Source organism: Borostomias antarcticus, assembly GCF_949987555.1.
Source record: "Borostomias antarcticus genome assembly, contig: scaffold_66, whole genome shotgun sequence".
Taxonomy (NCBI): Eukaryota; Metazoa; Chordata; class Actinopteri; order Stomiiformes; family Stomiidae; genus Borostomias; species Borostomias antarcticus.
In genome coordinates this window covers 935,379-952,878 of record NW_028176683.1, presented here as the reverse complement: position 1 = coordinate 952,878, position 17,500 = coordinate 935,379, and the positions used below count along the sequence as shown (strand labels likewise).

The following is a 17,500-nucleotide window of genomic DNA, read 5'->3' as shown; positions in this document are numbered from 1 at the left end:
CCCCACCACACAACTACCCCCCCACCACACAACTACCCCCCACCACCACACAACTACCCCCCACCACACAACTACCCCCCCACCACCACACAACTACCCCCCCACCACACAACTACCTCCACCACCACACAACTACCCCCCCACCACACAACTACCCGCCACCACCACACAACTACCCCCCCACCACCACACAACTACCCCCCACCACCACACAACTACCCCCCCACCACCACACAACTACCCCCCACCACCACACAACTACCCCCCCACCACCACACAACTACCCCCCACCACCACACAACTACCCCCCACCACCACACAACTACCACCACACAACTACCCCCCACCACCACACAACTACCCCCCCACCACCACACAACTACCCCCCACCACCACACAACTACCCCCCCACCACCACACAACTACCCCCCACCACCACACAACTACCCCCCCACCACCACACAACTACCCCCCACCACCACACAACTACCCCCCCACCACACAACTACCCCCCCACCACCACACAACTACCCCCCCACCACCACACAACTACCCCCCACCACCACACAACTACCCCCCCCCACCACACAACTACCCCCCCACCACACAACTACCCCCCACCACCACACAACTACCCCCCACCACCACACAACTACCCCCCCACCACACAACTACCCCCCCACCACACAACTACCCCCCCCCCACCACACAACTACCCCCCACCACACAACTACCCCCCCACCACCACACAACTACCCCCCACCACCACACAACTACCCCCCCACCACCACACAACTACCCCCCACCACCACACAACTACCCCCCACCACCACACAACTACCCCCCCCCACCACACAACTACCCCCCACCACCACACAACTACCCCCCCCCCACCACACAACTACCCCCCACCACCACACAACTACCCCCCACCACACAACTACCCCCCCACCACCACACAACTACCCCCCACCACCACACAACTACCCCCCCACCACCACACAACTACCCCCCACCACACAACTACCCCCCACCACCACACAACTACCCCCACCACCACACAACTACCCCCCCACCACACAACTACCCCCCCACCACCACACAACTACCCCCCCACCACCACACAACTACCCCCCCACCACACAACTACCCGCCACCACCACACAACTACCCCCACCACCACACAACTACCCCCCACCACCACACAACTACCCCCCCACCACCACACAACTACCCCCCACCACCACACAACTACCCCCCACCACACAACTACCCCCCACCACCACACAACTACCCCCACCACCACACAACTACCCCCCACCACCACACAACTACCCCCCACCACCACACAACTACCCCCCCACCACCACACAACTACCCCCCCACCACACAACTACCCCCCACCACACAACTACCCCCCACCACCACACAACTACCCCCCCACCACCACACAACTACCCCCCCACCACACAACTACCCCTCACCACACAACTACCCCCCACCACCACACAACTACCCCCCCACCACCACACAACTACCCCCCCACCACACAACTACCCCCCACCACACAACTACCCCCCACCACACAACTACCCCCCCACCACCACACAACTACCCCCCCACCCACCCATATTTAACAGGCAGCCTGCCAAAAGCACCCAACCCTTAACAACCTATGTAACTGCAACTCCTGGGGCCTCATTTATCAAAGAGCGTGTAAATTCTGGTGTAAAAGAGGGCGTACGACGAAAACGCGGAAAATGCACAATGTAGCGTACGACGAGAATATTTACACGCTTTTCGGATCTATCAAAAAGGTCGTACGCCCTTTTCTGCACGAGAAATCCGAGACTGGCGGGGAAGAGAGCGTACGCGCACGCGCCCCGTGTTCCGCCCTCGCCACGCCCTAATCCAACCATATATGGTCAAAACCATGAGTGGCCAAACGTGGTTTCCCGGAAGGAACCGGCTTAAAAAGGCTAGCGTGGAGCACCCAGGCGGGACATTGAAACATGGAACGAAGAGCTAAGAAGAGGAACTTCTCGGAGACGGAGGTGCATGTGCTTGTTGGTGAGGTCCACGCGAGGAAGACAATCCTCTTCGGAAGGTATTAATAGCCTACCTTTGTCTGTTTGCTCCTACAGCTTAGTAGCCTACTTTAGCTACGTTTTGTGCATCTAGGATTTGGCATACACGGACATACTGTAACATGTGGCTGTGAGGAAAGCAAACATTCTGTGGTAGGCTATGATTAAATTAGGACCAAAAACAGGGAACAATAACGCAGATGACCACTTCATAATGTTAGAACACATTCAACATTTTCCCCTCTGGGAAATTAAGACTCATCTAAATCACCCGGTAAATCACAGCATTTATTTGACTGCCAACAGAAAAACATATCAAATGAATATGGCTGCACAATGAAATGTTTAATGCATAATCAAGTTCACAGACAAACTCAAAGAAAATTATTGAAATTGTTGGACTCAGAGGAGGGGGAGTCTGCAGTGGTCCTTGACCTGACGGTCATGCCCCCGCGAGTTGTAGCCTCCACCTCCAGCGCGCCGGCCTCCACCTTCTTATCAGCTTTGAATATATATCTTGGCAAACATAACACGGGATGATGTACAAGGAGGGGACAGATACCTAGTGAAAGTAGCCTACTATTGGTTGCTAGTAAAAAGACAATAACGAGGGCTTGGTATAAGGTGGGACCCCCAACCAAGGAGCAGTGGCTGGGTGTTGTGGAGGAGATGTATGTTAGGGAGAGGTTCACGCATGCATTGAGGATGCATGAAGGAAAGTTTGAAGGGAGATGGGAAAAATGGATGGATTATAGAAGGAAGTGTGATGATACCACTAATATTATAATTGTCATATTTGAGTAAGAAAAAAAAGCTGCATGGATGGAAGTACCCATAAGCTGTTATTGTAAGTTTTTATGTTTTATTGTATTGTCGTTGTATGGATGGAAAATGCTAATAAAGATTAAAGTAAATAAGACAAAGAATATGTATCTTGGCTATGCACACACCAATAAGCCAGCCGTCACGCGCAGCGCCTGCCTCCAGTCTAGCCCCTACCCTGCTGTGCGCCAGGATGAATGAGTCATGCGTGGAGCCAGGCCACCGTGCCACTACACTTGTGATGAGCATGTCGGCGTCACATATGATTTGGGTATTTATAGTGTGCACATTTTAGCGATTCACATAGACGTATTCATTCACTGATGGTGCCCTTATGTGGGTGCAGTCGCCATCGCCGTCACCTCTTTGGAGTTCTATCTCGGCCAGTAGGCCGAGTAGCGCCGGATTCATTTAGGCTCGCATTACGCACAGGAGGACTGTCATTTATATGCTTACCAAAGAGCAAACAGGTCCACATGATCACATATTAATGACAATCTAATTGGTCAATTATTGCCGTTTGATGGAGTGCCTGCATTAGGTGTGTGACATATAGCGCGGAAAGGTTTGGGACAGCGCATAGGTTCCGTTTTGGGAACAAATCCATATCGGACCATTAATGAGCCGGTTAGAGGACACGTCTAATCTTGCATTGCGATATATGTTTGTGCTGAATTGGGCTATTAGCCTACATGTTTGTGCGTTCATGAACTGTCGCTCTTATTCTCTCCGTCAAACATAGTAATTCACCGACGCACCACCTGCGTCGCCAGTTCCCCCTGTGTTCAAAAAGGGCGTAGAACACCGTGTAAATCGGTACGCCAACTGGAGAGGTGTCGTACAAAAGCGCGGAGAAAGGCGACTAAATTTCCGCCCTTTCGGGTTGATAAATCGCAATGTGGGGGGGGCAAATGGCGTACGCCTGAAATCGCGAAAAAGACTGTGTAAAAGAAGGCGTACCTCAATGATAAATGAGGCCCCTGGCATCCCATAATATCCCACCGTTACAGAGGGGGTAACCAGGGGAGATAGGCTCCCATTCCTTCCTTCCTTCCTTCCTTCCTTCCTTCCTTCCTTCCTTCCCTCCTTCCTTCCTTCCCTCCTTCCTTCCTTCCTTCCTTCCCTCCTTCCTTCCTTCCCTCCTTCCTTCCTTCCTATATTCCTTACTCAGAAGTGCTGAGTCATCAGAGCAGCATTAGCAGCGATAGCCTGACCTTTCTGCTCTGGACACCCAGAAGCAATGAGCAGGAAGTGCCAAGTCGCTCATACATAAACACGTTTGGTATTTCACAGCTTTTAATTAGTGATGCGGTAATCCAGTGTCTGCACCACCCTCCTGTCGGAACGCACGCATCTGTGTGTGTGTGTGTGTGTGTGTGTGTGTGTGTGTGTGTGTGTGTGTGTGTGTGTGTGTGTGAGATCGCGCTCTCCAAAGTGCAGCATCTCTTGGTAAATGTACACATACTGTACCAACATGCACTCTGACAGACATGAACAATAAAACTGTTCATCTAGTTATGAAATGGATGAGCCTGAACACACACTCAACCAGAGACTTGATCTGTCACAACCAGAGACTTGATCTATCACAACCAGAGACTTGATCTATCACAACCAGAGACTTGATCTGTCACAACCAGAGACTTGATCTATCACAACCAGAGACTTGATCTGTCACAACCAGAGACTTGATCTGTCACAACCAGAGACTTGATCTGTCACAACCAGAGACTTGATCTATCACAACCAGAGACTTGATCTGTCACAACCAGAGACTTGATCTATCACAACCAGAGACTTGATCTATCACAACCAGAGACTTGATCTGTCACAACCAGAGACTTGATCTGTCACAACCAGAGACTTGATCTGTCACAACCAGAGACTTGATCTGTCACAACCAGAGACTTGATCTGTCACAACCAGAGACTTGATCTGTCACAACCAGAGACTTGATCTGTCACAGAAGAAGTGAAGAGGGATCAGGCGTCCCTCACCTAGAATGATCTATACAGCTGCGAGAATAAACCATCTCTTTCACTCAACAACCATGATCCCTCTGTGTGAGAACAACCATGATCCCTCTGTGTGAGAACAACCATGATCCCTCTGTGTGAGAACAACCATGATCCCTCTGTGTGAGAACAACCATGATCCCTCTGTGTGAGAACAACCATGATCCCTCTGTGTGAGAACAACCATGATCCCTCTGTGTGAGAACAACCATGATCCCTCTGTCTGAGAACAACCATGATCCCTCTGTGTGAGAACAACCATGATCCCTCTGTGTGAGAGCAGGCGAGCGTCTCTCCTTCTGGACTCATCAAAGCGCAATACCCCCCCATCACCAGCAGAGGTGCTTCCTGGGATTCAGGAAAAAGCCCAGTGGGCAACTGGACACGCCCCCCCGGGTTCGGAGTGCGCTCTGATTGGCCCGATCTCAACCACCTGAGACAGTGCTCACACACACATGAGCTGGAGGGACAGCAGACCGTGTAGTGGACGATAGTGACGAAGCAGACCGTGTAGTGGACGTTAGGGACACAGCAGACCGTGTAGTGGACGTTAGTGACACAGCAGGCCGTGTAGTGGACGTTAGGGACACAGCAGACCGTGTAGTGGACGTTAGGGACACAGCAGACCGTGTAGGGGACGTTAGTGACACAGCAGACCGTGTAGTGGACGTTAGTGACACAGCAGACCGTGTAGTGGACGTTAGTGACACAGCAGACCGTGTAGTGGACGTTGGTGACACACTAATCACTGTGTGTGTGGGCGGTACTGAACACTGATGAAAACACCATGCAAGTGTTTAACCCTGACCCTGACCCTAACCACCATGCAGGTGTTTAACCCCGACCCTAACCACCATGCAAGTGTTTAACCCTGACCCTAACCACCATGCAGGTGTTTAACCCTGACCCTAACCACCATGCAGGTGTTTAACCCTGACCCTGACCCTAACCACCATGCAGGTGTTTAACCCTGACCCTGACCCTGACCCTAACCACCATGCAGGTGTTTAACCCTGACCCTGACCCTAACCACCATGCAGGTCCTCCAGACCCAAACATGCAGACGGGAAATTATTGAACATCATCAAACCCTCCAGAGGCAACGGACGCTTATAACCCCACGCTGGACTGGTCTGACCACGCTGGACTGGACGCTTATAACCCCACGCTGGACTGATCAGCAGCTACAGGGGAAACTGACCATGCGCTGATCACACCGTGTCCCCCTCATACTACACTACTCAACTATAGACCACTCCATACTACACTACTCAACTATAGACCACTCCATACTACACTACTCAACACTAGACCACTCCATACTACACTACTCAACTATAGACCCCTCCATACTACACTACTCAACTATAGACCACTCCACACTACACTACTCAACTATAGACCACTCCATACTACACTACTCAACAATAGACCACTCCATACTACACTACTCAACTATAGACCACTCCATACTACACTACTCAACACTAGACCACTCCACACTACACAACTCAACTATAGACCACTCCATACTACACACCTCAACTATAGACCACTCCATACTACACTACTCAACTATAGACCACTCCATACTACACTACTCAACTATAGACCACTCCACTACACTACTCAACTATAGACCACTCCATACTACACTACTCAACTATAGACCACTCCACACTACACTACTCAACTATAGACCACTCCATACTACACTACTCAACTATAGACCACTCCATACTACACTACTCAACTATAGACCACTCCACTACACTACTCAACTATAGACCACTCCACCCTACACTACTCAACTATAGACCACTCCACTACACTACTCAACTATAGACCACTCCATAATACACTACTCAACTATAGACCACTCCACTACACTACTCAACTATAGACCACTCCATACTACACTACTCAACTATAGACCACTCCATACTACACTACTCAACTATAGACCACTCCATACTACACTACTCAACTATAGACCACTCCATACTACACTACTCAACTATAGACCACTCCATACTACACAACTCAACTATAGACCACTCCATACTACACTACTCAACAATAGACTACACTACTCAACAATAGACCACTCCATACTACACTACTCAACTATAGACCACTCCATACTACACTACTCAACTATAGACCACTCCATACTACACTACTCAACTATAGACCACTCCATACTACACAACTCAACTATAGACCACTCCATACTACACTACTCAACTATAGACCACTCCATACTATACAACTCAACTATAGACCACTCCATACTACACTACTCAACTATAGACCACTCCATACTACACAACTCAACTATAGACCACTCCATACTACACAACTCAACAATAGACCACTCCATACTACACTACTCAACTATAGACCACTCCATACTACACTACTCAACTATAGACCACTCCATACTACACACCTCAACACTAGACCACTCCATACTACACTACTCAACTATAGACCACTCCATACTACACTACTCAACTATAGACCACTCCATACTACACTACTCAATTATAGACCACTCCATACTACACTACTCAACAATAGACCACTCCATACTACACTACTCAACTATAGACCACTCCATACTACACTACTAAACTATAGACCACTCCATACTACACTACTCAACTATAGACCACTCCATACTACACTACTCAACTATAGACCACTCCATACTACACACCTTAACTATAGACCACTCCATACTACACACCTTAACTATAGACCACTCCACACTACACAACTCAACAATAGACCACTCCATACTACACTACTCAACTATAGACCACTCCATACTACACAACTCAACTATAGACCACTCCATACTACACATCTCAACTATAGACCACTCCATACTACACTACTCAACTATAGACCACTCCACACTACACTACTCAACAATAGACCACTCCATACTTCACTACTCAACTATAGACCACTCCATACTACACTACTCAACTATACACCACTCCATACTACACTACTCAACTATAGACCACTCCATACTACACTACTCAACTATAGACCACTCCATACTACACTACTCAACTATAGACCACTCCATACTACACTACTCAACACTAGACCACTCCATACTACACACCTCAACACTAGACCACTCCATACTACACTACTCAACTATAGACCACTCCATACTACACTACTCAACTATAGACCACTCCATACTACACTACTCAACTATAGACCACTCCATACTACACTACTCAACTATAGACCACTCCATACTACACTACTCAACAATAGACCACTCCATACTACACTACTCAACTATAGACAACTCCATACTACACTACTCAACTATAGACCACTCCACACTACACTACTCAACTATAGACCACTCCATACTACACTACTCAACTATAGACCACTCAATACTACACTACTCAACTATAGACCACTCCATACTACACTACTCAACTATAGACCACTCCATACTAAACTACTCAACTATAGACCACTCCATACTACACTACTCAACTATAGACCACTCCATACTACACTACTCAACTATAGACCACTCCATACTACACTACTCAACTATAGACCACTCCATACTACACAACTCAACTATAGACCACTCCATACTACACTACTCAACTATAGACCACTCCATACTACACTACTCAACTATAGACCACTCCATACTACACTACTCAACTATAGACCACTCCACACTACACTACTCAACTATAGACCACTCCATACTACACTACTCAACTATAGACCACTCCATACTACACTACTCAACTATAGACCACTCCATACTACACTACTCAACTATAGACCACTCCATACTACACCACTCAACTATAGACCACTCCACTACACTACTCAACTATAGACAACTCCATACTACACTACTCAACTATAGACCACTCCATACTACACTACTCAACTATAGACCACTCCATACTACACTACTCAACTATAGACCACTCCACACTACACAACTGAACAATAGACCACTCCATACTACACAACTCAACTATAGACCACTCCATACTACACTACTCAACTATAGACCACTCCACACTCCACAACTCAACTATAGACCACTCCATACTACACAACTCAACTATAGACCACTCCATACTACACAACTCAACTATAGACTACTCCACTACACAACTCAACTATAGACCACTCCATACTACACTACTCAACTATAGACCACTCCACACTACACAACTCAACTATAGACCACTCCATACCACACTACTCAACTATAGACCACTCCATACTACACTACTCAACTATAGACCACTCCACACTACACTACTCAACTATAGACCACTCCATACTACACTACTCAACTATAGACCACTCCATACTACACTACTCAACTATAGACCACTCCACACTACACAACTCAACAATAGACCACTCCATACTACACACCTTAACTATAGACCACTCCATACTACACTACTCAACTATAGACCACTCCATACTACACTACTCAACTATAGACCACTCCATAATACACTACTCAACTATAGACCACTCCACACTACACTACTCAACTATAGACCACTCCATACTACACTACTCAACTATAGACCACTCCATACTACACTACTCAACTATAGACCACTCCACACTACACCACTCAACTATAGACCACTCCACTACACTACTCAACTATAGACTACTCCATACTACACTACTCAACTATAGACCACTCCACACTACACTACTCAACTATAGACCACTCCATACTACACTACTCAACTATAGACCACTCCATACTACACTACTCAACTATAGACCACTCCACACTACACACCTCAACTATAGACCACTCCATACTACACTACTCAACTATAGACCACTCCACACTACACAACTCAACAATAGACCACTCCACACTACACACCTCAACTATAGACCACTCCATACTACACTACTCAACTATAGACCACTCCATACTACACTACTCAACTATAGACCACTCCATACTACACTACTCAACTATAGACCACCCCACACTACACAACTCAACAATAGACCACTCCATACTACACACCTTAACTATAGACTACTCCATACTACACTACTCAACTATAGACCACTCCACACTACACTACTCAACTATAGACCACTCCATACTACACTACTCAACTATAGACCACTCCATACTACACTACTCAACTATAGACCACTTCATACTACACTACTCAACTATAGACCACTCCATACTACACTACTCAACTATAGACCACTCCATACTACACTACTCAACTATAGACCACTCCACACTACACTACTCAACTATAGACCACTCCATACTACACTACTCAACTATAGACCACTCCATACTACACAACTCAACTATAGACCACTCCATACTACACTACTCAACTATAGACCACTCCATACTACACTACTCAACTATAGACCACTCCATACTACACTTCTCAACTAAAGACCACTCCATACTACACTACTCAACTATAGACCACTCCATACTACACAACCCAACTAAAGACCACTCCATACTACACTACTCAACTATAGACCACTCCATACTACACAACTCAACTATAGACCACTCCATACTACACACCTCAACTATAGACCACTCCATACTACACTACTCAACTATAGACCACTCCATACTACACACCTCAACTATAGACCACTCCATACTACACTACTCAACTATAGACCACTCCATACTACACTACTCAACTATAGACCACTCCACACTACACAACTCAACTATAGACCACTCCATACTACACTACTCAACTATAGACCACTCCATACTACACTACTCAACTATAGACCACTCCACACTACACAACTCAACTATAGACCACTCCATACTACACAACTCAACTATAGACCACTCCATACTACACAACTCAACTATAGACCACTCCATACTACACTACTCAACACTAGACCACTCCATACTACACTACTCAACTATAGACCACTCCATACTACACTACTCAACTATAGACCATTCCATACTACACACCTTAACTATAGACCACTCCATACTACACTACTCAACTATAGACCACTCTATACTACACTACTCAACTATAGACCACTCCATACTACACTACTCAACTATAGACCACTCTATACTACACTACTCAACTATAGACCACTCCACACTACACTACTCATCTATAGACCACTCCATACTACACTACTCATCTATAGACCACTCCATACTACACTACTCAACTATAGACCACTCCATACTACACTACTCATCTATAGACCACTCCATACTACACTACTCAACTATAGACCACTCCACACTACACTACTCAACTATAGACCACTCCATACTACACTACTCAACAATAGACCACTCCATACTACACAACTCAACTATAGACCACTCCATACTACACTACTCAACTATAGACCACTCCATACTACACTACTCAACTATAGACCACTCCACTACACTACTCAACTATAGACCACTCCATACTACACTACTCAACTATAGACTACTCCATACTACACTACTCAACTATAGACCACTCCATACTACACAACTCAACTATAGACCACTCCACACTACACTACTCAACTATAGACCACTCCATACTAGACTACTCAACTATAGACCACTCCATACTACACTACTCAACTATAGACCACTCCACACTACACAACTCAACAATAGACCACTCCATACTACACTACTCAACTATAGACCACTCCATACTACACAACTCAACAATAGACCACTCCATACTACACTACTCAACTATAGACCACTCCATACTACACTACTCAACTATAGACCACTCCATACTACACTACTCAACTATAGACCACTCCATACTACACTACTCAACTATAGACCACTCCATACTACACTACTCAACTATAGACCACTCCATACTACACTACTCATCTATAGACCACTCCATACTACACAACTCAACTATAGACCACTCCATACTACACAACTCAACAATAGACCACTCCATACTACACTACTCAACACTAGACCACTCCATACTACACTACTCAACTATAGACCACTCCATACTACACTACTCAACAATAGACCACTCCATACTACACTACTCAACTATAGACCACTCCATACTACACTACTCAACTATAGACCACTCCATACTACACACCTTAACTATAGACCACTCCATACTACACTACTCAACTATAGACCACTCCATACTACACTACTCAACTATAGACCACTCCATACTACACTACTCAACTATAGACCACTCCACACTACACTACTCATCTATAGACCACTCCATACTACACTACTCATCTATAGACCACTCCATACTACACTACTCATCTATAGACCACTCCATACTACACTACTCATCTATAGACCACTCCATACTACACAACTCAACTATAGACCACTCCATACTACACTACTCAACTATAGACTAATCCATTCTCTAATTCACCATAAAAACCTGGTTACAAGTTCTGCCTACTAAATACAACCTGGCCCTCTGGTACCCAACACAACATGATCCATACTGCTTATTGCACAATAACCAAGAACAGGAATCCGTCCACATCATGACCAGCTGCCCCTTCCAGGGCCTGTATCCAGACCACCATGATCACATCATGACCAGCTACCCCTTCCAGGGCCTGTATCCAGACCACCATGATCACATCATGACCAGCTGCCCCTTCCAGGGCCTGTATCCAGACCACCATGATCCTGGATCTGACTGAGAAAGAACTCCGCCGTGCCACTGGACAACAAACACAATTCCATATTAAACTGTTCAAATTGACTGGTTTGCCTCATCCCAACTTAGCAATACATTTAACAATATTATTATGAATTATTATTATGAATTGGATTTATATAGCGCCCTTCATGATACCCAGAGCGCTTTACAGAGTCCAGTATTCATTCATACCGGTGGTGGTTAAGCTACATCTGTAGCCACAGCTGCCCTGGGGCAGACTGACAGAAGCGTGGCTGCCAATCAGCGCCTACGGCCCCTCTGACCACCACCAACATCATTCATTCGTTGCATGTCTTTATGATGGTGGAGGAAGCCGGAGTACCCAGAGGGAACCCACGCAGGCACGGGGAGAAGATGCAGACTCCACACAGAAAGGACCTGGAACGAGGTGCGAGGCGACAGTGCTAACCACTGAGCCACCGTGCTGCCCAATATTGTCCATACTCATACTAATACTCCGGATATTAATGATTATTAATGAATCCATCTTTTTTTTTTAAATTGGATGTTCTTTTGACATGTACATGGACACTTGCTTTAGCTATAAAATATTAAAATATCAACCACTTGCTCATGCCATCTCTGCATGTGGGTATAATTGCAAAATTATAGTTTTGATATTTGGCAGCTACACAAAATGCGTGTGAGAGGACTCCAACTTGCTGGACTGGCAAAAAAATCAGCAAAACAGTTAGTTTAGTTAAGTTCTGTTCTGTGTCTGCCATCATTGGCAGTCATTTCATATGGAAAAGACGCTGCTACATATATCCATAAAGAGCTTTGATCTCCCTGCTGGGACGACATTATGTGAATGTGCGCTGCGTTGTGTGACTCTTGCTACTGTTGGATTTTGATATTGATTTGTATCTTTGATTGCAAATCCAATAAAGAAATGTAAATGTGTGCATGTTCTGGGAGTCTGGGGTTTGATATCTTGAGTGCTTTCAAATCTTTCCTATCTTGTAGATTTGTAAGAATCTGATTATATTATGAGCCTTAAACTTAAACTGATGCTTTGTTCCACACAACCGTGTGGGAACTCTTCATTGGAAACTGTGCATGAAATGTAAGTATCCCCAATGTGTTACCCCCCAATGTGTTACCCCCCAATGTGTTACCCCCCAATGTGTTACCCCCCAATGTGTTAACCCCCAATTTGTTTCTTTCTGTTTTCCTACTTGATTGATGTTTTCCGAGTTTCTCTCAGTTGCCTTTTCCTCCGTTCCCTGAGAATCCCTCTGTTTATCAAGACCATGTGGTCTGTGACGTCACTCCCCTGTACGTGACGTCACTCCCCTGTACGTGACGTCACTCCCCTGTACGTGACGTCACTCCCCTGTACGTGACGTCACTCCCCTGTACGTGACGTCACTCCCCTGTACCCTCTGTCTATGAGCGTCACCTCCTCTTTACCATCCTATAAAAGGTTCTGCATGACTGAGTCCCAGTACTGTCGCTAGGATACACTTCCTGTTCAGAGTCCGCTTTGCAAATCATAACATAGAATAAACCTATTGTCTTTGTTTGAAACCAGCTTGACCGACCACTCAGTGTTCTTGAAATCTAAACTGAACCAAGTAAGATTTGTCATTCATTAAACTGTTTGGAAAAGGGCAGGCACTTTAAAAAGATACAGGCAGGTTATTGGATGAACCATCTGTCTATCACTGTCTATCATGGGTAAATCAAATTCTTACTGAAGCCAGTTGGGAGAAGAGAACACCTCTTTTGAAAAGCCTTCAGTCCCGTCCTTTGCTCTTCTTTCAATGAAGAAATACTCTACAGTTCAGATATAACTGATGCTATAGCAGCATCTACGCTAACGAGCCGCCATTGTTGTTTCAGAAAGAACAGTCCTTTCTCGCTGCGTCACACCTAAATCACGCCCGGCGTTGCTAGTATCTCCTCAAATAATATTGATTGGCTAGATCATTTTCTGATCGGGCACAAACGGATCTTTATGGAGAGTGTTGTAATGGAAATTGTTTTATATGCATCATCCGCAGCTTTGATTATCTATGATTATAGAACAAGCTCACTTGCTTGTTGAACTTCTGTCCTGAAAGTGAACTGATGAAGAGTAGTTCTTCTTCTGTCCATGTGTGGAAAGACACAGGGTGTTGAGTTTTTATTAAAGATAGTTTTTAGGGCTTTAATGGGACAGGACAGTGTAGAGAGACAGGAAATGTGGGAGAGAGAGAGACAGGGGAGAACATGTGGCACAGGACCCGAGCATTGAACCCTGGTGGGAGAGAGAGAGAGGGGAGGACATGCGGCACAGAACCCGAGCCTTGAACCCTGGTCCGCCGCGCGAAGAACTAGTCTTCATGTGGTGCGCGCCTTACCCGGTGAGCTACCGGGGCACCCCGACACAAGGTGTTTTACAGAAGTCACCATACAGTTGCACGACATCAGACCTTCCTTGTGTGTGTGTGTGTGTGTGTGTGTGTGTGTGTGTGTGTGTGTGTGTGTGTGTGTGTGTGTGTGTGTGTGTGTGTGTGTGTGTGTGTGTGTGTGTGTGCGCGCGCAGGTACCAGTCAGAGGGCATGTGTACCGACCTGAGGAAGTTCATCGACGGGCCGAGTCACTACCTCACCCTGCCTCCCGAGCTCAAGTCCGCCATCGAAGCCATCACATACATCGCTGAGCAACTGCAAGCCGAGAAGGACTTTGCGGCCGTGAGTACAGCAGGATCACACACACACACATACACACACACACGCACACACACACACTAGAGATGCGAATATATATGCGAATATATGCAGATATATCTGCAACATCCACAGATATCCGCATCCGCGGGTGGGTGGGCCAATAAAAAATCAACATTGTGATTCATTTCGGGTGGATTTGTCAGTTATATTCGTATTTACTACTATAATTATAAATATTATATTATAACAACTGTGAGAAAGCGTGAGACCTGCCAGCAGCTCACTCAAATACCCTCGACAACTGTTTAAGTCAAGAGAATGCGCCTATATGAAAAGCGAATGAGCACGAACGTCTGGACATCATTTTAATGTAAATACAATAACTTATTATATGTTTGGCGGGTTGGGGGCGGGTCTCTAAATCTTAGAAGATAATTCCGTCGGGTGGGTGGCGGGGGGATGATTGATGAGTGCACACAGATTCGGGTGCGATCAAACTCCATTGGCGCATTTCTTACACACACAAACACACACACACACACACACACCTCTCTCCTGGCCATCCCCTCTTTCTGCTTCACCTCCTCCCTCTCTCTCTCCCTCCCTCTCCTTCTCACTTTCTCTCTTCCTCCCCCACTCCCTCTCTCCCTCTCTCTCCTCTTTCTCTACCTCTCCACCCGCCCTTCTCTCTCTCTATCTCTCTCTCTCCCCTCCCTCCTCTCTCTCTACCTCGCTCTCTCTCCCACCTTCTCTCTCTCTACCTCCCTCTCTCTCCCCCCTTCTCTCTCTCTCTCCCCTCCCTCCTCTCTCTCTCCCTCGCTCTCTCTCTTCCCTCCTCTCTCTCTACCTCTCTCTCTCTCTTCCCCTTCTCTCTCTCTCTCCCCTCCCTCCTCTCTCTCTCCCCCCTTCTCTCTCTCTCTCCTCTCCCTCTCTCTCTCTCTCTCTCCCCTCCCTCCTCTCTCTCTCCCCCTCCTCTCCTCTCTCCTCTCTCTCTCTCTCCCCCTCTCCCCTCTCCTCTCCCTCCCTCTCTCCTCTCTCTCTCCCCTCCTCTCCTCCCTCCTCTCTCTCTCTCTCTCTCCCCCTCCTCTCCCTCTCTCTCCCTCTCTCTCTCTCTCTCTCCCCCCCTCCTCTCCCTCTCTCTCCCTCTCTCTCTCTCTCTCCCCCTCCTCTCCCTCTCTCCTCTCTCTCTCTCTCTCTCCCCCCTCCTCTCCCTCTCTCTCCCTCTCTCTCTCTCTCTCTCCCCCCTCCTCTCCCTCTCTCTCCCTCTCTCTCTCTCTCTCTCCCCCCTCCTCTCCCTCTCTCTCCCTCTCTCTCTCTCTCTCTCCCCCCTCCTCTCCCTCTCTCTCTCTCTCTCTCTCTAGCTGAGGGAGGACTGGCAGTACGTTGCCATGGTAGTGGATCGGCTCTTCTTCTGGACCTTTGTGGTCTTCACCACCGTGGGAACTCTGGGCATATTTGCCGACGCCAGCTTCAACCACACGCCCGAAGATCCCTTCCCGTAGCCCTGACACACACACACACACACACACACACACACACACACACACACACACCAGCTTCAACCACACGCCCGAAGATCCCTTCCTGTAGCACACACACACACACACACACACACACGCCAGCTTCAACCACACGCCCGAAGATCCCTTCCTGTAGCACACACACACACACACACACACACACGCCCGAAGATCCCTTCCTGTAGCCCTGACACACACACACACACACACAACACACACACACACACACATCCCGAACCCCACCTACCCTGAAATCCCCACGCCCCTCAAACCCTTCTGTCAAAGCGAGCCCCATATCCCTCCCCTCTCCACACCCCTCCTACGGTGCCTTGGAAGCAGAGAGATGAATGTGGTTAATATCCACAGTGACCAGAGCTCCAGCTGAGACCGTCTCGTCTCAAACACAGGAATGTCTGCAGAGTGTGAACACTTAATCATTACAGTATTTTGTGTTTCTGTGTCTCTGTGTTTTAAGTGTATGCATTTAATTTTCCAGCGTGCGTAAGCGTGGCGCGCGTTGTGTGTGTGTGTGAGGGATATTTCCGTACCTCTGGTAATCCGTCGTGTATTTTGGTGTGTGTGTAGAAGCTATTCTTAGGCCCGAGCCTGAGG

General features: G+C 47.0%; 2 protein-coding genes across 2 annotated transcripts in view; both read left to right on the top strand.

The window, feature by feature from the left end:
* Positions 1-12,529: 12,529 nt before the first annotated feature.
* On the top strand, positions 12,530-16,870 carry LOC311328205 (acetylcholine receptor subunit beta-like; the record flags this gene model as incomplete). Its single annotated transcript, XM_084462210.1, has 3 exons — positions 12,530-12,657; positions 15,242-15,389; positions 16,730-16,870. The coding sequence occupies 3 exons, from the start codon at positions 12,530-12,532 to the stop codon at positions 16,868-16,870; spliced, it is 417 nt and encodes a 138-aa protein (XP_084318336.1).
* A 427-nt stretch (positions 16,871-17,297) lies between these two features.
* Positions 17,298-17,500, top strand: part of chrnb1l (cholinergic receptor, nicotinic, beta 1 (muscle) like) — a gene marked incomplete at both ends in the record, with an annotated part of 4,473 nt that continues 4,270 nt past the window's right edge. The window contains one exon of the mRNA XM_084462209.1: positions 17,298-17,310. Within this exon, the coding sequence (XP_084318335.1) occupies positions 17,298-17,310 (13 nt within the window). The remainder of the gene's footprint in view (positions 17,311-17,500) is intronic.